Genomic DNA, 24573 nt, shown 5'->3' on the forward strand with positions numbered 1-24573 from the left:
CAGAAAGAAAATTATTTTAGAAGAACTCCTTTAAACAAAGCCAAAAAGGAAATGTCCTTTAAAGAAAAACTGATAGTAATGCTTATGAGGAAAACTACCAGCTTAAATATAAGCCTTACACTTAGAAAACCTAACTAAACCAAAAATTTGAACATCCATATGGACATAGGTTTACAGAAAGTAATGGTCAACACACACCAAATAAATTAATGGTTATTCTTCTAAGTGTTTTCAGGGAAAATGAACAGATCCAGGAATATACACCAAGATACCGATCAACCACCTCAAAAGGTGTTTAGGCTGGCTAGTCTGCGCCCGAGACTATCTTGGCCCACTCCAGATGAACAGCTCTAAAGAAACAGAAATTTTCAAATACAAACTATTCACAGTCTAAATATCTATTCTACAGTAAATCTGATACGTATTCATGAAGCCACTCTGGGTTGTCTGTAATTCAATCCATCTAAAATGGCATTAGAAATAAAATAAATAAGTAAATAGGTCATGGAACCCATCTTATTCCCCTGACCAAGTTTTAACCCACCGGCGGCTAGTTAGCCCCACCCCACAGTGTTGAAATGTCCACCGGACAGGGATAACGGCTCTGCTGCGCCATCACCTCTCACGAGTAGGTCCTTCCTCTTCCCTAAGAGAGCAGGCACTGACACGTACCTGTGGGCTGACACTTTATGGTAAACCGAGTGTACCAGGAGTCCTCAAGCTTCTTCAGAGCTTCGTTGTCATGCAGGGGAAACACCTGAATCACGATGCCAGACGTGAGCAGTCTCCTCACTGTGGAGGGAAAATGTGCCGAAATACATAAAACAGATTTGAGGTTGCTCGTGATATGCTTCATCCAGTGCTACCCAGGATCTCCAGGAAGAGAGGAGTGCTACACGAAGGTCGAATATAATTATCTTTACTATTTCCTTTGACTGTGAAGCAATACAAGTCAATGTAAAACGTTAAACCTCACAGATTCTCTCCCTCCCATAACCACTGTAAACAGCAACTTTGTGTATAACTAGACTTCAAAATATACTCCATAAATATGGATTTTAAAAACAAAAATAGGATCATTCTATACACACTGTTCTCTGATCTTTTCTCATGTAGCAGTGTACAATGAATATTTTTCAATGCCAATATAAATAGAATATGAATACCCTTTTAACCATGTCATAATATTCCCTTGTATGAAGTGCTACAATTTAACTAACCCTCTATTAAAAAATACTTGTTTCCCTTTATTTCTATTATAAACAATGTTAAAATTCTTGCACATATACCTTTCCCCACCTGTCTACTATTTCCCTGTTACATGTACTTAGAAGTAGAAGTCCATGTTCAAGAGCGTGTGTATTTTAAATCGGGACACATACCACAAAACAGCTCTGAGAAAAATTTTACCAATCTGTCCTCCCACCACTGTGAAGGGACGAGAATGTTCAGTTCCTTTCATACTTGTTGATATCGAGTATTTTCAAGATCATTTTTATCTTTTCTAATCTGATAACAAAGGCCTACGTTCACAAACAGCAAATATCAAAATCCGAAAATACTTCCTGCTTTCAGCACTCGTTTGACCAGTATGATTTTGACACTTGTGCACATATCTGAGAGAGACAAACAAATTTAACCAAGGACAATAAACCTCCGTGCCATGGAAGAGAAACCTGATTTAAGTTTTCAGTGTAGAAATACTACATGTAACAAAGAGAGACAGTATTTTCAGGAAGATACCCTATCATAAAATTTTCAGGGTAATTTAAAAGCAATCCTAACTTCTGAGGAATGAAAAAAATGGTAATAAAGAGGAGATGTCTGATACTAACAGTAGGAAAAAGTCTGGATCCTCCTCCCCCAAAAAAAAGATTCTTAATAGATTGTTCTTCTTATAACTAACTATATCTCATACAAAAGTTACACAGAGGAAAAAAATCTTAAAAAGCTGGAATCATAAAATCCTCCTTCTCAATGACTAAAAAAGGTATATACTCAACATATCAACAACTAGGGTAAAAAAAAAAAGTATAAGGTTTAAGGTATATCAGCCTCTGGTGCTGTCAAACCCATTTTTTAGTATTTTCAATCTAAAGCATTTCGGTGGATTTTTTTTGCAGCAAACACGAGTGAAAGTCAATCTCCCACCACGGTTCTGAATCTTAGATTCTATTTAGGCACATGCACAGCTATACCGTGTTCTTCCATTACAATCCTTTTCAATTACTGTATCAAGTTTTTCAACTTTGAACTGACTTATGACACCTAAATTATTATTTTACTATTTCTAAGTTCTTTTTAAAGAAACGGCTCCATTCTGCTAGAGAAGACTTTCCAGACAAGCATAAAAAGCAGCTTGGATACTTCTAAAAATAGGACCGCAAACTGCAGGACTCAGAAAGAATACAGAGCCGCAGGTCCTAAATTACTGGGCTTTTCGCCATCAATGCCAAAGGCACGGTTCTGGTTTCAGCTTCTAAAAATAGAGGGTTTTTAAAAAAAAATCCTTTAGCTTTCTCATGTCGTCTAAGAATGCAATTAACATGAACCTTACCTTCAAAGGAAAATATGATGCCGAGTGGGCATTTTTAAAAGAAGAAACAATTTAAACCAAGATTCCTTCAAGAATGCCAAATGATCTGTGGTCAAGTCCTAGGGTTATTACCATTAGAGCCATTTAACAAGTAGCCAAACTAACCAAAATCTAATTTGAGGGAGACTGTAAGTAACCTGGCTTACAGGAGGATCCTCTAAATTAAATAATGCAATTAACAATACTAACACAGCCTTTGGCTACTGGGATGTGTTTACTTCGAAAGTACAAACAAAAATCTCTCTCCTAGCTCCTTACAGCGTCTCTCTGTGACAGGGAGGAGCGGGTCACGCTGCCTCCAATCCAGCGGTGGGTGGGTGTGCATGCAGCACCCACAGGGAGGGGAGGCTGGCACAGCGGAGATGGGGTCCCCTCCACCCCTGGGGCTGCCACTGCGCCCAGCACCCCTCCCAGGGCCACCCGACCCCGGCACACAGGTGTGAACAGACCACTCTGGTCTTAGGAAGGAAAAAAACCACGTCTCAGGAATACCTCTGTTTTCAAAATACGCTTTTATATTCCCATATATATCCCATACATCTCTACTTAATATAAAAACTGCAAATACGTATGTGGCAAAACACACATATATAGATCTAGATATAGACATATAGATATATGGTGCTGTACCCAGTAGTATACACACACCCATCCATGGTTTAACTGTCTTACATATATGCTGGTTATGTGATATTTACTTGACATCCACTCTATTATTCTCATAAGGTCGATAAATAATTTTAGAAGGCAGACTATCTCTGACCACTCCAATCTCTCCATCTGCATATAGAAGACATTCAGAAGTAGCTACCATACTGTCTTAAAAGAGTAACGATGTAATATTAAAGACCTACCATGAGACTGTCATAGCCCATCAATCAAAACATGATAAGCACCTGACAGACACTTTGAGACAGAGCTTTAACAGAAACTAAATAACATCCCTCAGGATACAATTAATACCTGAGAAATCCTCGGCTCCCTCAACTCCTCTTTCTAAAGAAAATATTTCCTTGGATATTTGCATGACTATTAACCATAAGAATCAACAGGTGAGGGCAGTCTGAGGCGTGAAGAGATCTTCGCTCACACAGAAAACTGGAAAAGGGATGCCCCTCAAGGTGAACGCTGACGACTAAGACACACATACCACCGATTTCTAGTCCTCCCCTGTGTGCTGTTTGATGGGGAGGGAGGCCCTAAAGTACAGAGCTCACAGCACCGAGACTGTCTCAAGATCATGTTTACAGTGACACAAAGTGCTCTCTATGTAATGAAAGCTTTCTATCAAACACAACATTATGACAAATAAAATTATAATCATTGCGTGTAAAACCAAATTAAACCTAAGACAAAGGAGAGTGTCTCCCATGAAAGCCCCAGCCAGTTATCCTGGTGGGGGTGGGGACCACCCTGAGCAGGCTGTGACTTGTCACCAACAGCCCTGGGGAAGAGGCTGCCCCAGGGAGGGGCTCCCAAAGAACGGAAAGGCAAAGATAAGCCTCTCCACTTATTTCTGTGGATTAACTTCATGAAAATCTAGGATTTTAAGTTACTCTTAAGTTTTGTTAGTTCTCAAATCTGCACTCTGCAAACAGTTCACACTTTATAGTTATGCATACACTACTTCTTCAACCAAATAGTATGATCACATTTTCAAAGACATAAAGAGAATAATGCAGAATTTCAAAATCCAGCCTTATGACTTAGACATGATTCTTATCTCAGATGACATAAAAAATTTCGAATGACCATGATTGAGATGATTTTACTATTTTTATATTTATTACAAAAAAAGAAAGAGAGAAGAAGGGAGGGAGGGGGAAAGAATCCTTGTTTACAAAAGCCTCATCCTGCCCGCAAGCACGTTATTTCTATCATGGCTTCAGGACACCTATATACCCAACAGAGTTCCATTTACGTATTTCCGTCAAGGTTTTCAGTCAGCTGAAAATTTCTCTCTTTGTAGCCTCTGGGAGCATTTGGAAAACTGTTGCTCCCAAGTCCCACCAGGTGAACACACACCCTCACTCTCTATCCCAGCCACGCCAAAGAGGACGTACCTGTGCAGACACTAACGGGTGGAAGTGGTGATTTCCACATGTGGTCTGATTAACGTGATGGACGTGGGATGCCCACAGTAACAACCAGGACAGCCCTCAGTCTGTTTTATCTTTTATTTGATGCAGGACCAAGTTACGTCTGAAAGCCTGCCCTCTCACTAAGAGATTAAGAAAGATTTCAAATTTTGGAATGGCACCAAACAATGGCCTAAATACAGAATGTGGAACTCCTGGTAGCAAATGGTGGCAGAAAAACATCCCTGCTCTGTGCTTGTTCATGACACCAAATTAAAAACATCAAAGGAAACAAGAAACCAGGAAGGAAATCCTACCTTGATGAAAGAAAAAAAAAAAACCACTAAACAACCAAACAAAAATCTATAAATAAATCACAAGGTATGGAAAGTGGCCTCAAAAATCAGCCTAGGAAGAGTACCCACGCCCCTGCACACTGGGGCCAAGCAGACAGAGGGCAGGGTTCTCCTGAACACTGAGCGGTGGGAAACCACAGTCCCTGTCCCACAACACAGGCAGAGAGGAGGTGTGGCAGATGCCCCATGTGTGTCTGCTCCCTGCCTGGCACCACAGCCAAAGAGACAGGAGACTGGAGGAGGGAAGGTGCAGGTATGCCATCTTAGGAAAAGAGCTGCCTGCTGGAACCCAGGGATGAAGGTCAGCAGCTCAGGAGCTGGGGGTGTTGACTGGCCAAAGTCAGATCTAAAGGCCAAACCCAGCAAAAACTCCTGTGAAGAATAGGGCTCTCCAGAGGCTCTCTGCAGGGCCTAAGAAGACTCAAGAGGAGCATGCACCAGGCAAAAGCCAAGCCCCTGACCACCCCAGGTCCTTACTGGAGGCCCCCCAGTTCTTTCTAAAAATTGTCAGTCTGGAAAAAACAGGGGTTCACTAAAAATTAAGAAATAGCCAGGAGGAGGGTATTGCTCAGTGGTAGAACACATGCTTAGCATGCATGAGGTCCTGAGTTTAAGCCCCAGTACCTCCATTAAAAGAAATAAACGAATAAATGAATAAATAAGCCTAATTACTCGCCCTCCCAAAAAAAGACAGAGCCTCAAAGAAATTAGCATAGGACTATGTAAAAAAATACTACAAGGGAAAAAGGAAAACTATTAAAAAAGAAAAAAGCAGAGAACAAACAGCAAAAAATATCAGCATAGAGCAATGAAAAACTATGGAATTCTTTATGGAGTTAAATAAATTCAAGCAAGTCACGTCTCTGAAATTAAAACTCAAAGAAGAGCTATGAAAGCTGAAGGTGGGAGCATGGACAAGCAATGCAAGAGAAAAAGAAAACTATTATGGATACAAAGTCTTAACAGATGCCACTGAAAAAGGGAAGACTGAAAACATAGCCAGGAAAATGGTGGTCAAGCCTAAGAAAATTATATCAACACTTAAAAATACTTCAGAGAATACATAAGAGCCCACATATATATCACTGGCACACCTCAAGGGAAGAACAGAGAAAATCTAACCAAATAACTCTTCACAGGTCGCTGAAGAAAATGCTTCTGAAATCATGGTAATCGTTAATCTACATATTGAAAAAACACATGTCCAACTAAAAAGTGTTGCAAAATAATTAATATTAAGACATATGCAGACAAGTGGAAATGCAGACAAATAGAAATGATGAGCACCTACATTCAGATTTCCAGACACCTCCTAAAAGCCACCCAGGTCAATAAGGAGAGCAAGCAAAGCATACATAACACATGTACACACATCTGCAGCATAACTCGGAGACAGGGGAGACCACAAAACACTGTTTACACATACGGCAGGCAGTAAAGAACCAACACATTCTTGGTTGCCGAGTGCACACGGGACATTTTCCAGGACAGCCCATGTGTTAGGCCACAAATTAAGCCTCAACAGATTTAAAAGGACATACATCATTTAAAAAAAAATATCCTCTGACCACAACAGGATGAAATGAGAAATCAATTAACAGAAGAAAACCTGGGCAATCCACAAATGTATGAAAATTAAACAACACATTCTTAACCAATGGGTCAAGGAAGAAATGACAGGGGAAATGAGAAAATACTTAGACGTGAATGAAAACAAAACACAACATAACAAAACTTATGGGACACAGAGAAAGCAATGCTAAGGGGGTCATTTAGAGCTATAAATGCTTGTATTTAAAAGCAAGAAAGACCTCAATGAACAACCTAACTTTACGATTAAGGAACAAGAGAAAGCAAAGCAATCTAAGCCCAAAGTTAGCAGAAGTAAGAAAATACAAAAGATTAGAGGAGAGATATACAAAATAGAGACCAGAAAGACAATACAGAAAATTAAAGAAACCAAAGTTGGTTCTTTGAAAAGATCAACAAAACTGACAAACCTTTAGCTAGACGAACCGAGAAAAAAAGACATAAATTACAAAGATCAGAAATGAAAATGAGGACATTACTACTGATTGTAAGGGAAATAAAAAGGACCGTAAGAGAGTACTATGAACAATTATTTACCATAACACTGGATAACCTAGATGAAATGGACAAATTCTTAGAAACATAGCACCTACCAAGACTAAATTAGGAAGGAACAGAAGATGTGAATAGACCTATAATTATTAAGGAGACTGAATCAGTAACCAAAAATTTCCTGACAAAGAAAAACCCTGTATGTGATGCTGTCACTGGTGAATTTTACTAAATATTTAAAGGAGAACTAATGCCAATTCTTCCCAAACTTCCCTGAAATTTAAGAGGAAGGAACACTAGCAACTCACTCTGTGAGGCCAGCATTACCCTCATACAAAGCCTGGTAAAAGCACTAAGAAGAGAGAACTGCAGATCAATATCCCTCATGAACACTGATGCAAAAATACTCAGCAAAACACAGTAAACTCAATTCAGCAACATAGTAAAAGGATCATACACCATGACAAGGGGGATTTACTCCTAGAATACAAGGATGGTTCAACATACTAAAATGGAACTATGTAATACACCACATTAACATAATGAAGGGGGGAAAACCCACAGGATCATCTCAACTGATTCAGGAAAAGCAACTAACAAAATTCAACACTCTTTCTTGATGAAAAAACTCAATAAACTAGGAATAGAGGGAAACTACCTCAACATATAAACTCTATCTATGAAAAGCCCACAGCAAACATCATATTAAATGGTGAAAAAATGAAAGCTTTCCTCTCAGATCAGAAACAAGACAAAGAAGCCCACTTTCACCACTTCTATTCAACATGCTATTGGAAGTTCTAGCCTGAACATTTAGGCAAGAAAAAGAAATAAAAGGCATCCAAATTGGAAGGGAAGAAGTAAAATTATCCCTGTTCACAGACGATATTATATGTAGAAAACTCTAAAATTTCCAAAAAAAAAAAAATACTGTCAGAGCTAATAAATGAATTCAGTAAAGTAGCAGGATACAAAGTCAAGAGACAGGAAAAAAATGGAAAAAAAAGTCAACAAAAATCAGTTGCATTTCTATACACTAACAGTGAACTACTTGAAAAGCTAGTTATGAAAACAATTCCATTTATAATAGCATCTTAAAGAATAAAATACTTAGCAATTAACTAAAGAGGGAAAAGATTTGTACAATGAAAACTACCAAACAATGCTAACAGAAATTAAAGAAAATATAAATAAATGGAAACACATCCCTTATTCATGGGACTTAATATTGTTAAGATGTCAATACTATCCAAAGCAATCTGCAGATTCAGTGCAATCCCTATTAAAATCCCAATGTCGTCTTTTGCAGAAATTGAAAAACCCATCCCAAAATTTGTATGGAATTTCATGCAACTTCAAATAGCCAAAACAATCTCAGAAAAGGAAAACAAAACTCCCTGATTTCAAAATTTACCCCAAAGCCACAGTAATCAAAACAGTGTGATACTGGCATAAAGACAGACTATTTAGGCCAAGGGAACAGAACGGAGAGCCCAGAAACAAATCCTGGCATACATGGCCAAATGATTTTAACAAGAGTACCAGGGCCACTCAATGGGGGAAGAACAGTCTTTTCAACAAATGGTGCTGGGAAAACTGGATATTCACGTGAGAAAGAATGAAGTTACCTAACACCATCTACAAAAATTAACTTAAAATGGATTAAAGACTAAAACATAAGACCCAAAACTATAAAATTTCTAAGAGAAAACAGAGAGGAAAAGCTTCAGGACATTATATTTGGCAATAATTTCTAGGATATGACACCAAAGCTACAGGAAAAAGAAAATATAGGTAAGCTGGACTTAATGAAAACTTATTTTGTGCATCAAAAGATAATATGATCAAAGTAAAAAGGCAATCCACAGAATGGGAGAAAATATTTGCAAATCACCTATCTCATAAGGGATTACTATCCAGAATATATAGAGAATACCTAAAACTCAACAAAAACAAAAGCTTGATTCAAAAATAGGCAAAGGACTTGAATAGACATCTCTCCAAAGAAGACACAGCTCAATATCACTGTTAATTATGGAAATGCAAGTCAAAACTATAGTGAGATACCACCTGACACTCATTACAATGGCTGCTATCAAAATATCAGAAAATAACAAGTGCTGGCAAGGAAGTGGAGAAACTGGAATGCTTGTACACTGTCGGTGGGAATGGGAAATGGCACAGCTGCTGTGGAAAACAGGATGGAGGTACCTCAAACAATTAAAAATAGAATTACCATGTAATCCAGCAATCCCATTTCTGGGAATATACCCAAAAGAATTGAAAAAAGGATCTCAAAGAGATATTTCCCAAGCTCATCACAGCATTAATTACAACAGCCAAAAAGTAGAGTCAACCCAAGTGGCCACTGATAGATGAACGAACAAACAAAATGTGGTGTTATACAAACAATGGAATATTACTCAACCTTAAAAAGGAAGGAAATTTGACATATGCTACAACACAGATGAACCTTGAGGACACTATGCTAAGTGAAATAAGCCAGCCACAAAGAGAAAAATCTTGTATGATTATTAACCTTATTTGAGATACGCAGAGTAGTCAAAATCATAAAGACAGAAGTACAGTGCTGGTAGCTAGGAGCTGGGGTGAGGTGGGAAGGGAGAGTGATTGTTTAATAAGTACAGAGTTTCAGTTTTACAAGATGGAAAGCACTATGGAGATGAATGGTAATGATCACTGTACAACATTACGGATGTATTGAATACCACTGAACTGTACATGTAAAAACCATTAAGATCGTAAATTTTATATGTATTTCATAACAATTTTAAAAAAGAGAGAGAGAGAGACTTAAGATATAACAACCAAACACAATCAATGGGTGATTTATGATTGGATCTTGGTTTGACCAAACCAGATCTAAAATATATTTGATAACAAGTAGGGAAATCTGAATACGGACTGGCTCTTGGGCATCTGTCCTCCTGGGTGAAGACTGGAAGGCAATATTACCCTGACTATTACAAGGAAAACCAGAGGACACAGAAACATGTATGTTTAAAGTATATTTTAGGCAGCAAAAATGCTCTGAGGCCTTACCATTACCTGGGTTTGAGGCAAATATGGAATTACACATTGTAGTAAACACTTCCAGTCTGCAAACTAGTATTCTCATTCAAATGGAATTAGGCAAAATCAGAACATTACAAACTGCTCATTTGCATTCAGGTATTATGTCACGCTATGAATTATCTTAAGCCCATCTATGTTTGCACGTGTTCATACCCAGCAAGATGAGAGGAGATGAGAAAAAGGCTCCAGGAAAAGACCACATCTCTCATTTTTATTCCTCCACACATTTTCATTTTACTACAATGTTTGGGCATAAAGTAAACTTTGCTAATTTTAACTGAGCAACATGCATATGTGCTCACAATGAATTTTAAGCTAACAGAATGCTGTGAGACCTTGAAAAATAAGAAAAAGAGAACCATAAAGAACAAATATATTGATTTAAAGGTAAGATACAATGAAGGTCTAAAGGCAAAAGATGTGATCATGAAAAAATAAGTTATTGAAAAGTTGCATACATTTTTCAGTAAGAGAGGGGAAAAGCTTCTGTAATTTATTATTTATGTCTACTAAGGAAAAAGTAATTGCAGTAGAAAGCATATTCATGAAGCTGGTTGATACGATGACTTACACAATGATTTCCCTGGGTACAACTTTGCCTGGGGGTAACCAGGAATCATTTTTTCATCTCTGGCTCTAAGATTTTCAAGTTCATGTTTGATAATGAATTGACATTCTGCCATTGTGAGGAAATCATCATTATCATCTAAAATAAAACAAAAGAATTACAGTTACTTTCTCAGTATTAGCCAAAATAAAACTAATAATATTCAAATAACCTGTAATTATGAAATAATGACATTAGACAATAAATAACATAAAGAGTAAGCAAAGTATAAAACTGGTAAATCAAATGGAACATAAAGCTCCTTAGATATTTTATAAATAGAAAATAACATGGTATAAACATCCAAATGGCAGGTACTTGATCTCATTTAATGCCAGTGAGCAAAAGGCAATATGTTCTTTAATTCTAACAATATTTTTAATTACAGATGGAATTGAAATTTGCCTATATGGCAAATTCTCCCCTTACAAACTCTTAAGTCCAAGCCAGTCCATCAGGAGCTGAACATGCCTCCCGTAAATGAAGAAGAAAGTCTAATAAGAAAATAGTGTGTTTTGATAGGCGAATCCTCCTAAATGAGGTAACTTTCACCTTCATCATATATTTACTATGTAATGTATGTAAAAATCCAGAGTGAGTGAGTCTGAAGAAGTCTAATCACATCTTCTAATCTGGAAGCCCTGGAAGGGACCAGTTTGATTCTGAAGGCAAACTCCCACTCTGATACCACCGCCACCCTGGCTTTCTCAGTTCTTCCCAGAAACCACTGTCTGCTGGAATCCCCTCTGAGGCAGAACAGAACCAGTTATCCTACCAGGAAATGGGGATTGGGATATTGAAATAGCACTGTGTTCATTATATCACACCAGTGAACCATAACCATTCTAAAAACTAGAATAATAAAAATAAGTTACATGTGTCAATCTAATTGATGTTCATCTATTTCAGGGGTTGCAAAGTAAACCTGCAACCCCCAAGCTAGCCCCACTTGGCTTTATAAGTAAAACTTTAGTGGAGCCCAGCCTCACCCACTCATCTCTTATGGTCTAAGGCTACTGTGGCTTTTCAACGGCAGTGTTGAATAATTGTGACCCATCATCTTGTCCATGCAGCCTAAGATATTTTCTCCAGCCCTTTACCGAAATAGTTTGCTGAGCCCCGATCTATTCATCAAAAACTTCTCTGATAAACTGATTCTGGTAGAAACAATCTTGGAACTCACCATCAAAACCTTTGAAGGTATGCCGGGTTCCATATGTGAAGGCTCTCATGGTGTTATCATTGCACTCTTTCACCAGCCCCACTGCTTCTGCTCCCAATAACAATCTAATCTTCGAGGCACCCACAAGATACAAGTTCTGATTTTCTAGTGTTTCTTTCTCATATTTATTTAGCAACGGTCTAAACAACAGCTGGGCACCTTTGGAAGCAAAAGATAAGCACAACGTTTAGAGAGAGGAGAACGTAAGTCTCAAAACCAAAAAGGCTTCTAAATAAATATTATGTTTCTAGTTTGGTAAAAGGAAAAAAATTACATTAACAATTTAAATCCATTTTTCAAATAAACAAAAAATATAAGTAAGCTGGGGGTGGCAGTTCTTTATAGATTTTTGCTATAAATGCCAAAACTGGAAAATGTCATAATAAGTGGCTAGCCAGTTTCTCAAATAAGAAGCAGATATGAGATCAGAATCCAGCAGTTATTAGCTCTAGTTATAAAACTGCACTAAGCAAAAATTTGGAGCAAAAGGATATAGTTTAATATAAAAATAACAGACCAAATATAAGAAAATCAATTTGAAATAAAATACCCCAGTAAAAATGCCACAAATTAAACACCATTACATTGGACTGTAACAGGTTTTGTGAATGTTAAATATTAAATAGCAATATGTTTTCTATGGTTTTTGCCATAGTGTCTATGACCAATTAAGTTTAATGATATTTTTCTTAAATAGGTTCATAAAGCATTAAAAGTAAATATTGTGATTTTATCGATACTGCATGTGCGATAATTTTACTTAAAGGATGATATAGAAAAAGGAGTTTCTCTAGCTTTCAGTTTCTACCTACATCAAACATTTTAAGGTACATTTATTTCCTTACTATTTATCCTCTATACAGGAATTATAAAAATAACCCCCCACCGAGGCAATACGTTCAACGTGTTCAGGTGATTTGTTTGTTTGTTTTCACGTCACCAAACAACATGCTTATAGAGTTACTTATTTTTGTTTCAAGCCCTGGCAAATGAGGACTGAGCTCTCTTTCAACCCACCTTCATCATGTCTGTTCCCCATTTCCATCACCCCATTCTCACAATAGTTATATCATCCTTTTCCTTCCATCACTAGTATTTTCATTATTACGACTGCTGCATACGTTACAGCTGAGCCTCACAATATGCTACAAGTTTCCTTCCCTACAAGTTACCATTGTTGCCAAAATTGGTAAACGTCTGTTTCAGCATTTGCTTAGTTTATTATGTACTTATTGATCATTCAATCCCCCAAGCTCGGCCAACTGTTTAAGTCTTCCCTTGATAATGACATGAGAGATAGCCTGTCTACATCATTATCTTAGGGAAATCTCTCTTGCCCCTGCCTGCATACCTTGTAGGCAGGTTGGTGGGGGGGGGGTATCAGAATTCTGGATTGAAAGCATTTTCCTTCAGAAGTGAAGATATTATGCCACTGTTTCCTTGCTTCCAGTGTTTCTGTGAAGTCTGAGCCTTTGTATCGGAACTATCTTCTTTTTTCTGGAAGTCTGTAGTATCTTCCCTGTCCCCAGGGCTCAGAAACTCTTCAATGACACGCTGTTTCCATGCACGGTGCTGGGTATTGCCTTTCAATCTGAAAGAGCACAGCACCAAGCCCGAGTTTCTCTTTGATGATTTCTTCCTCTCCTTTTCCTCCGTTTCCTTTCTAGAACTCCTTTCGTTCAGACATGTACCTCCTGGACTAGTCCTCTGACTTCGTTATTTTTCTCTCTCAGACTTTCCAGTTCTTTACCTTTTTGCTCTACTTCCTGGAAGGTTTTCTCAAAATTATTTTCTCTTTTACTGAGCTTTTAAATTTTGCTATCATATTTTCATTTTATAAGGGCTTTTTTCTAAATGACTATCTTACAATATTCTACTGCTGGTTTATAGGTGGTCTAACCTCCTCACAGCTCTGAGAATTGAGTTTTTAATTCTCTTTTGGATTTCTCCTTCCACATAGTTTGCTGCTTTTATCTATTTGCTTGGTTTTAACTTTCTCTTTCACATTAAAGATCTTCCTCAGATATCCGGTGATGTCTGTTTTGCTGTATGCTCATGTTCAGGAGAGGGGTTCTAAGAGGCAAAACACGAGTTCTAAAGGCTGAGATGGAGCTCATCAAAGATGGCCTTGTATGCAAGGTAGTCTGGCCAGGTCATTTTCCATTTCCAACTCTGACTTCTGCACCTTGAGTTATTTTGTCTTCAGTTGCTCAGATTCCCCAAAGAAAGATTATTTAATCTCCTTCCTAGATGATTTGAATCTAGCTGCTAACATTGTGGAAACTAAATTAGGTATGAGATTGATGGGGTGGAAAATAAGGGTAATATTCAATTAAATACCTTATTTTCAGGACAGAATCTGTTTCCAACTGTGCATAAAGCCCCCGTGCCAAAATCCATGCATCTGACCTCTCTAGAGAACAATAAGCAGAGACTTCAGCTGGTGTGGTAGGATACAGAAGAGAACTCTATTTCTTAACTAGATCTCAGCCAATTTTTTTCCCCTCGGTACCACTTCTATTTCCACCTCCATAGGCTCGTAGTGTCACTAACTCCTGAGTCTTCAGGAAACGTTCTGCAGTGTAAACAAAACTGCACCTCAGTTTTCTCCCCTGCCAGGTTCAGCTCTGCTTTCTCAAGTCTGAGAAGTCACTTACTCCTCAGCTACCCGTTATCTAGCTTCCAAACTGGTGCTGCTATTATACCATCTCCATTCTTCTCTGTCAATGTGGACTTAGATCTCTCTTAAAAAAATCACTTCACTGTCAATTTAATAGGAGTTTGCAAGAGAACGGAAGTAAACAGGAGTGTTAAATACACTACCTTTGCCTGAAAAGAGCCAGAATACTTTCTCGGGATGTCCTTTTACGACTGGCCCAGCACTATAAAGATGCCCATCCCCTCCCCACCCCTGTGTGTCCCTCCCTGCTAAATCCATGCAGTGAGCAGAGAAGACGACTGGGAATACACTGGCATCTCTCACTCTAAGACAAGACAAATGTTCTGACGCCACAGGAATTTTAAAGGGACTCCAATCCACTGAAACACCTCTGATTTCAGCAAGCAAGTATTCTTATTTTTAAGGTTGATTTTTTTTTTTGGTTCAATTGTTTGAAAAAAATTTAAAATTCTACTTTGATTTAAAGTTTTATTTTTATTTTTAAGAAAGTCCAAGTCTTTTTTAAAAAGAGTCTATTTAAATTTTGTCCACTATTTGGAGACTCGGTAAAGTTTTAAAGGTTGTTCTGCATAGTTTTATGAAGTGCCTACTCATGAAAACACCCTCCACTCTCTCACCCAGATCTAGACCCATTTTCCCCCTGTGGGAGAGGGTTAACCTTTGGCTCCTTACCACCCAGAAAAGCATCACCAAGGGTCACCTCTTCCTTCCCTTTTCATTTCTAGCAAGTATTCATACAATTAAGTTTTAAGTATCATGCACTGTTTTGTAACAGCTCTTTCATTAGCTTTTTCTCTTGTTCCTTCAATTTCCTGGAACTGGCATTCAGTCTCCTCACCCCGACAGTAACATCTTGCAGGCAAAGGCGGATTTCTCTCACACATAGCATCATAACAGACACAGAAAGAATACTCAAACTACTGAAAATCATTCATTTGGCAAATACTTATTAAGCACCTACTATGCACCATGCATTGTGCACAAGCACAGTTTATAGCTGTGAAGAAAATCATTCATGTTGCTTACAGTCTAATGTTGATTTAAGACCTTTTTTCAAATCCTAGATAAATAATAAAGAGCAAAGAAATGGAAACTGATTTTAAAAATATGTCAATAAAAACTGTGAAGCACATGTGAAAACAGTTTTTGTCACTGAGCATGACTATGCCTGAGTCACGTTTCTTTTACTCACCTCCATCTTTCTTTTTAGAGATAATTCTGTTTTTCAGCCATTCTTTGGTTTCTTCCTTGACATCCTGAGCAAGTTCTATGACCACCAAAGGCGTGAAAGAACTCTCATGAGTATCCAGAGCTGATAAGGTCACTTTCATCTTTGATAACCTGGCTGAAAATTAAATGAGATAAAAAGCCAACACAGGTTATAATGGAAGAGATAACTATATAAACTGTATTTAAGTAAATCTAATTCTGACTTCTGAGATAAAAGAAAAATTTTCATGATCTAGACAGGTCACACTACCGGCTCGACCAGTGGTTCAAAGCACATGTGTGAGCCGGGCCCTGTACAGAGACGAGGGGACACTGTCCTTTCCCGTGAGCAGTTCAGAATACAGCAGCGGGGACATTCAGGTCAGTGAAGGATAACGGTGGGAAATGTGCTCTCACAAAAGGAGTAAGAATGTATTTACAGAGGATGTGACCTGAGCAGGGAATTTAGATGAATGAATAGGAGTTTGCCAGACAGACAAATGGCGGCATTCTAAGGAGAAGAAATAGCGTTCCCCTACAAAATAATGATGGAAAACAGCCCAGAGACCCAGAGAAATACAAGTGATGAGGTGTGGCTGGAGCCACACTCTGTGTCGGGGGAAGGGAGGCGGGGAATGAGCTGGTATTTAACAAGGAACCTGATTTCAAAGGAACTGGGCTTTGTCCAGTAAGCAATGAGAGTCACCAATTCACTATGAGCAGGGAATTGACATAGCCCAGTTTCATGTTTTGGTGTGCATTTTAAGCCCCCGGCAGCAGCTTCCCTCCCTCATGTCCCTAACTTTCTCAGGGATATCATCTTTATCTCTGTTCCCAAGCTTGAAAAATACTGGAGTCAACCTGGAGACCCACCAATGGCATTAGTCACTAAGGCCTGATGGCCTCCCTCTGAAATGTTTCTCACATGGCTCTCTAACTCAGTAATTCTCAACAGGGGCAATTTTCAGACTTTAGACTTAATGATTCTAATTCTGTACTTAATGTAAGTTTTAATGACTCCAAAGTACAAGTGCAAATCAATTCTTAGGAACAATCACAGAAGGAGCGACCAACAACACAGAACATCTTTCCCTTCTTGGGGGGAAATCACAATCTTGCATCAAGCTGCTCAAACACATCCAGGTGGTCTGGCTTAGACTGATAAGCTTTTGTTTTTCTCTAACTGAGTCTAAGTTTTGTTTGGGGCAACCCGGTGTTATAAATCAATGCCGGATTCAAGTTATACTACAAATACATGAGGAATGCTATTTCAAGGTCTCAGCCACATCAAAAGTCAGCATGCTAGGCTCTACGAAGGAAGCCAGGTCAAAACAGGACCATGTTCTCACATCCAAATAGCTAATGATATGCTCAGGGATTATATAGAATGAAAGAATGATAACAGATAGCAATTAGAGCTACAATTCCTCAGAACACTAAGCGTGCAAAAGTTATGGTCAATCAAAGGGAGAAGCATGTCTACACAGGAAATTAGCAGGTATAAAATCAATAAAGCAAGAGGAAAGGCCTGACCGCAGCAGGGCAGTCGGATGTTTGTAAGTCACGGCCCTTAAAGGGTACAGTATGCTGTGGTTTACATCTGACCCGACAGCAAGCAAGGAGTCATTGCAGGTTTCTGAGCAGAGGATGTGTCAGAGTGATACAAATCTCAAAAGGTAAATTTAGTGGGGGTTCTTCTTGGTATTCTTTCAACTCCCCTTTACTTCTGAAATTTTTCATAACAAAAAGTTGGAGGAAAAAAATGTTAATCTACCAGTAGACTTCGGAGGCTTACCATCATCAGCTTTTAAATGGAAACATCAAAAACAGCAAACATTAACCACTAACCACATGCTAATTCAGAGCCAAGCCCTGAAGGAGTCCGAAGGTACAAAAGAAAAAAAGGGCTACACCTTGCTTCTGAGGGGCTCACCGCCAACAGCGGAAGCGGGTGTCCATCAGATCATTCTAATACGCGGGCTAAGTACATAGCAATAACCCGAGGGGAGGGGTAGGGGCAGCCTGCAGAGAGAGGATTAACTTTCTGGGAAGGCAGGCTGAGAACCAGGCGGCCTTCAGCTTGGAAAAGATACATGGATGACTCCAAGGTTTCTAACCTGGGACATGGGAAGAATGGCTGTGTGAGCAAACAGCAAAGACAGAAAGAATGGTGAGGTGAAGGGGACCATGAAGGGTGCACCAGGGCATATGCAGACGTGCAGCAAAAGCCAAAGGTTTTTAACCTTTATGCCTTGCCTAATGTGAGTGATAATTATTCATAATTACCAGGTCATAAAACAGTCTTTCTGAGAAACTAAAGGCAGGTTTTGGTTCCAAACATGTATATGACCTTTACCTAGAAACTCAAAATAAATATTAGTTCATTGATTTACTCTCCTTTGAGATACTACACGCCTTTCACTACTTGAAGAACAACCTTAACAAGATTTTCAGATATTGCAGGCAAAAATGTCACAATCTCTGATACACAGAGTTCTTACAAATTGACCAAAAAAGCAAAACAAAACAAAAAAACCAAAAAAACTGAAATCACGGGTCACAAAGAAGAAATACAAAGTGGACAACACACACTGGAAAAGACGTTCAAAGTTACTAATAAAAGCGATACAAAGTGACAATGAGATATTTTCCCCCTTTTCAGACTTGTTGAAAGATGGACAGTGGCCAGGTCTGGCACAGGAGTAGAAAACCCAGCATTTTCACACATTGCTGCCAGATGTTATGATTTGACACGACTTTCCCAGGCAGCAGAGCAGCAATATGAAAAACAATATTAAATACTCATACCATTCAACACTACAATGCTAGTTCTGGGAATTTATACCCCGAATATAATAAAATCAAATCTGTACCTAAAAGAAGTTCATTACAGCTTTCTTTTTTTCTTTCTTTCCTGTAAAGTCCAACAGGAGACTGGCTAAATAAAGTATGCTGTTAACTCTACGATAGAGTCATTAATACAAGGGTACAGATCTGACCATATTAACATGGAAAACATTTCATAACACACTATAAGGTAAAAATGCAAAGTATGACCCCATTTATGAACGTATATAATCCACAGTAATGTCAAAATGATCACGCTAGCTAACGTTTGCTGAGGACTCACTGCAGGCAAACCACTGGGCTACACACTTACATGCGAATTAACTCATTTAATTCTCACAGCAACTCCGTGAAAAAGGAATTTTAATGCTTTCATTTTACAGATGAGAAAATTGTGCTGAAAGAGGTCAAGCAGCTTGTCCACACCACATAGCACCAAGCAGGGAAGCTGGTATTCAAAAGCAGGCAGCCTGATGCCAGAGATCACACCCTTAACCACGTGTGCACACATAGGTATTCATCACATGTGACACGTGTGTATTAGAGATACATATGAGTCACGGTGTGGATATGTGTGTTTAATACAAATTCCATCAATGACTAGTCAGGTATATTTCTCCAAACTGCCACTTCTAGGTCATAGGATTTACAATGATTTTTATTTTCTTCTTGACATTTTTCTTTTTGATTTGCATTTCAGTGAGCAGGTATTTCTCATGATTAGAAAAAAAAATGGCTTCTGTATTTGTAAAACAGTACAGAAGCCTCACATTTTCAACAGTAAGTGTAAAATATACACTGTAGTAAAGACCAAATGATACCTATAAAATTACATAATACAGGATAATAGTCATTTTATTCTCCAGATTAAAAACGTACTTTGTACAAAAGAAGCTGCCCAGCTTTAAAGACTGTTTTGTTTGTTGTGAGTGAAGGTTAGCAATGAACTGCTTCTGCCCAATGCTGTATACAATGAACGGCCTCAGTACCTAGCACATTGCCCTCCTCCAGCTCCTGCACAGGAGATGGACAAAAGCACCACAGACACAGGACAAGGAGAGATTTTTTAGAGCATAAGGAGCCTTGGGGCCAATGAGTCCCACGGCCGCACTAGTTCATGTTAATAAAACCCAAAGTCATACACCCAATGTGGCAGAGAAAAGGCTGAAATCCAGAGCTCTCTGAATGACACCGGGCCATACGCAAAAGACCTAAGACCTTTCCCCCACCTTTTTATGAACTATACAACCAATATATAGCCAATAACGGTTGTGTACAGTCTCACCAACAAAAATAACGCTGGCCTTGCCACAGCTAGGCAGCTGCATGCTTGAGCTCATTCAAGTCTCACAGGCTCACACAAGTGCCAGTGTTGCTTGGGTTCTGCCCCAAAGCGATGAGATCCCTGTGCAGTGGGGCAGACTGCCCACTAAGCCTTGTCAGTGGAGCCTGGTAAGCCTTGACCCCTTCAAGGCTCCAGGACAGAAGATGCTCTTGGAGGTTCCAGTCCTTGTTTTCAGTGGCTCCACACTTGTGCCATCCATTGGACCACAGGGTCCTTACAGCATGGGTTACCTAAGAGGCTGGACCCCTTCATACAACACTTGAGCTCTCTTCCTCCTGTCCCTGCAACCCTGTACCATCTGCTCAGGGAATTTCCATCACTGCACAGGAACACCTCTGGGCATGCCCTCTCCTTGGGGGAGGCCTGCCCCTCTCTGTGCAGTTCACCGGCCAGTGCGATCCAGGCCTGCTCTAATCCCATTTCTCCACACTGGCTGGCCCAATGGCATGAATATCAGGTGTAAGATGGTGAAAGTAAGAAGCCTCATGGCAGCCTGGGCTAAAATGAGTTCTGAAATCTACTTTACCAGAGGGTCTTACAGGGGCTTGCTCCACCACTACCAAGCACACCGGACTAGCACGTGGGACCAAAACACCAGAAGCAGAGACATGAAGGCTTCAAGTGTGGGTACAGGAGATGGCCTCATGGCTCCAGTTGGGACCAATCTGAAAACAATGATTTCTTGGTAATAGAGGGGAGAATGATTTCTGCTACCACAGCCAATTCCTTTCTTTTATCCAGACTGTCAGCTAGCATGGCCACCAGAAATAACTATCAGGCATAGACACAGCCTCGGTTCCACAGACCCTCGGTACCAGATCAGTAGATAGCATCCCAAACTCTATTCTTTTTTAACGGAGGTACTGGGGACTGAACCCAGGACCTCTCGCATGCTAAGTATACACTCTACCACTGAGCTATACCCTCACCCCAACTCTGTTCTTCTTTATCAGGTGCTGAACTTTAGCCTTTATCACAGAGCTAAAGGAGACCTACAAATGAACGGGCCTCGTGTGGCTTTTACATTAGCTACTGGAATCACCAGCTTATAGTAAGAGCTAAATCCTGACCATGGTGATTGAAACACTGAGTTCAACCATGGGAGGTGCTGTGTGTATAATTTATCAAGGATCAAAAAAAAAAAAGAATAATGGACACTTTATTCTCTTCCTGAGTTTGGGTAAAGAAAAAAGTCAATGGAATTATCATAAAATGCCCAAGGCTGTCTTTAGGAATGATCTTATTTCAGATTCAAAGGAGAAACACGAACCAAAATGACAAAATTACTCTGTCATGAAGCAGAACAGGAATGTGTCAGTTAGAGAAAAATGAAGGGTAACACTGATCGAGTTGGATGAGAGATTTCCTAGGGGAAAAGTTGCAGTTTTAGTGGCCAGCACTAGAAGGAAAAGGGACAGGACCCCTCCAGAGGCCTCAAAGTGTAAGATAACTTAGACGCATCCTCCAAACCCTCTGATGGGCACATAATTATGAGATCAATTGTGGAATAGCCCCTCCTTGAGACCAGGGCAGATGCCTTGAGAGTTATGTGAGATATGGGCAGATCTGAGACTGGACATCAGCTCTGCACATGCCCAGCCTCACTACAGGGTTTCTCAGTGACAACCACAACGTCGGGGAGCTAGTGAGGCTCATTCCCTGGGGAACTTCGTGGCTTCAAGACTCCACAAGAAGGTGTAGGAGAGATAGGACACAACAGGGTGAAAAGGTCTGGCCACAGGAACACAGGCCCCGGCCAGATTAGATGCTGCACTGACCCAAGGCCACCTCTGCACAGAATCACATGCATCCTGCTGTGGACTGACCAGCAAGGCAAAACTGGCATACTTCCTCCTCTCACTTGTACTCTCTGTCTATTCTCAGTACCCCAGATACTGCCATGATTTTGCTTATTTTGGCCGGAACAATGTCCAAAAACCTACAGCAACCCTCAATCTCCTCTCCTAGCACAAGACTTGGCGCATTACTGAAACTCTAATATGTGATAAAAGAATGAATTCACACGATGAATATACAACCATTTTAAAAAAGATGTTTAGGGAGAATGTTTAATGATCAAGGAAAATTTTAGAAATACTAAGGGGGTAAAAGCAAAATACAAAGTAATACAACAATATGACCCCAATTATGTAATATGTACATTTACATACACAAAAAATACAAAAAGAATTAAGAAGAATTGCACCAAAATGTTCGGATTAGTGAAATTACACAGTTTTCATTTTCACCCTTACACTGGTCTCTATCTTCCAACTTTTCTTACAGTGCAAAATAGGTTTCACTGAGTTGGGGTTTTTTTTTAAGCACACACTCTCCAGTTTACCAGGACTTTTCTATCCCTTTCCATTATTTTAGATCTCATAAATTTCACTCATCTGCAATTCTACTGTTCTTTCAGCAACAGCTGGTCAGAATAGATAGGATCTACACAGTTAATCTAAAACTTACTTTAATTTGGAACTTACAAAATTTAATCATATAGAATTACAGCCCTCAGAAAACATCTAGTTCTCTAGATTTATGTGACTTTAAATTGAAAGTAGGCAGATAAGAAACATTTCTTTTTATTTTAAACCTCACGGGATCGGATTTTTAAAAATTAAAACTCCGCAGGATTTAAGGGAATGTGATATATCTGTTTTTGAGTCTCAATAAACCTCAACTCTGAATTTTTAAGTGTGGGAACTCCATACACTTGGGCTGCTGGAATAGGATTTTACAGAAGGCACACAAACGCTGGCGCTGTGCGGGCACCAGTGAAATTAAAACAGCCTATAAGAGGGCACCCCATTCCATCCACATTTCTCAGGTGTCCTCATTCCTCAGACCTCTGAAGCACCCCCAAACCTTCGCATCCCTATTCCAGCAGCCACCAGATTTCAGTCTCACCACGTTTTTTCCATTACTCAACTCGCCACCCCCAGACCCATAACCCCTCCCCAAACCTCGGCTCTTCGCAGCCTCCACCTGCGACTGCCTTTCCCACCTTCATGCTCCCTTCCCCGCCACCCCAACATCACCCAACCTCTGCGTCCATCCTGGTCCCACTTCCCATTCCCGGGACTGCGGTCCCCGAGAGGTACTCCGGGAAGGAAGGGCGGCGGCCAAGAAGCAGTCAGCTGGGACTCAACCACCCGCACTGACCCCGGCTCTGCGCCGCCGAGAGCCAGGGGGTCCAAGGCCCCCCTCCGCCGCCCCACTCACCGGCCGCCGCGGCGCTCCACGTCTTCGGGGGCGGGCCCGAAAGCCGGCGAGACCCAGAGGCCGGGCGAGCGACGCTCGGGGTAGGGGGCGGGCCGGGGCCTGCGGGGTGGGAGCCGCCGAGCGCTGGGCGTGGCAGGGCCTAGACGCATTCGCGCGCAGGCGGGGGCGGGACCCAGTGGGAGAGGCGGGACTTAGCCCAGGATCGCACCGGGAGGGGCGGGGCCTGGCGGTGCGTCGCTCCTGGCAGGCACTGGGTTGCTTCCAGAAAAGCGAGACGGGCCTAACTGGGCTGTCGGCCAGAGTGGCGACCGAGCCTGGTAAGGAAGAGGCGTGCCTTAAGGCCTGTCACTCCGCGTGGGGGCGGAACCACGGTACGGGAGGCGCGGCCTCGTTGGACTGTGGAACAGACTGGGGCGGGACCACGGTGGAAGAGGCGGGGCCTCGTGGGACTGGGCTGTGACTGGGAATGCGGGGGCGATACGCAAAGAAATACGCCCCTTCACGTTTTCCTCTTTTCCAGCTCTTAAGGTCCAGAATCCAATTTTCTTGTCACTTTCAAATGTAAGAACAAGTCTCATTTAAGTTGTAACTCACCTTCAGGTAATGAAAAACCCAAATCCAATTTACTATTAAAACCTCACATCCAGGTGTGTGTGTGTGTGTATATATATATATATATATATATATATATGAATATATATGAATATTATTCAGTCATGAGGAGGAAGAACATCCTGCCATTTGCAACATGGATGGTCCTTGAGCACATTATGCTAAATGAGATAAGTCAGACATAGACAAGTACTGTATTATAGCACTATATGTGGAATCTAAAAACCAAACTCATAAAAACACAGAAGAAAATGATGGTGGGGGTGGGAGTGGAGGGAAAGGACAAATAATGCTTAAGGGTACCAACTTGCGATAAGTAGTAAATAAGCCCTAGAGATCTAATACACGCGTTAGTGAATATAGACAACAGTATCGTATTATAATCATCTAACTTGCTGAGTCTAGAACCTAATTATTCCAATCACTACAAAGAAATGATAATTATGTAATGGATATAACGGAGATGCTAATTATTGCTACAATGCAATCATATTACAATATATAAATATATCAAGTTAACATGTTGAACATCTTAAATTTACACAATATATGTATCAAATATATTTCATTAAAAAAAGAAAGTTATACCCAGTGTGTAGTGCATGTATGTGGAGAAAT

General features: G+C 40.1%; 1 protein-coding gene across 1 annotated transcript in view; it reads right to left on the reverse strand.

Annotated features, from left to right (window-relative positions):
- The window catches only part of ANO10 (anoctamin 10), a 177669-nt gene extending 154185 nt beyond the window's left edge, over positions 1–23484 (reverse strand). Inside the window, exons 1-5 of the mRNA XM_072941089.1 lie at positions 23344–23484; positions 15910–16062; positions 11999–12196; positions 10780–10914; positions 673–792 (exon numbers count right to left, since the gene is read on the reverse strand). Of these exons, the coding sequence (XP_072797190.1) occupies positions 673–792; positions 10780–10914; positions 11999–12196; positions 15910–16048 (592 nt within the window). The 5' untranslated portion in view covers positions 16049–16062; positions 23344–23484. The remainder of the gene's footprint in view (positions 1–672; positions 793–10779; positions 10915–11998; positions 12197–15909; positions 16063–23343) is intronic.
- Between the last annotated feature and the right edge of the window lie 1089 nt (positions 23485–24573).

The sequence above is a fragment of the Vicugna pacos genome, chromosome 17 (genome assembly GCF_048564905.1).
Source record: "Vicugna pacos chromosome 17, VicPac4, whole genome shotgun sequence".
Lineage (NCBI taxonomy): Eukaryota > Metazoa > Chordata > Mammalia > Artiodactyla > Camelidae > Vicugna > Vicugna pacos.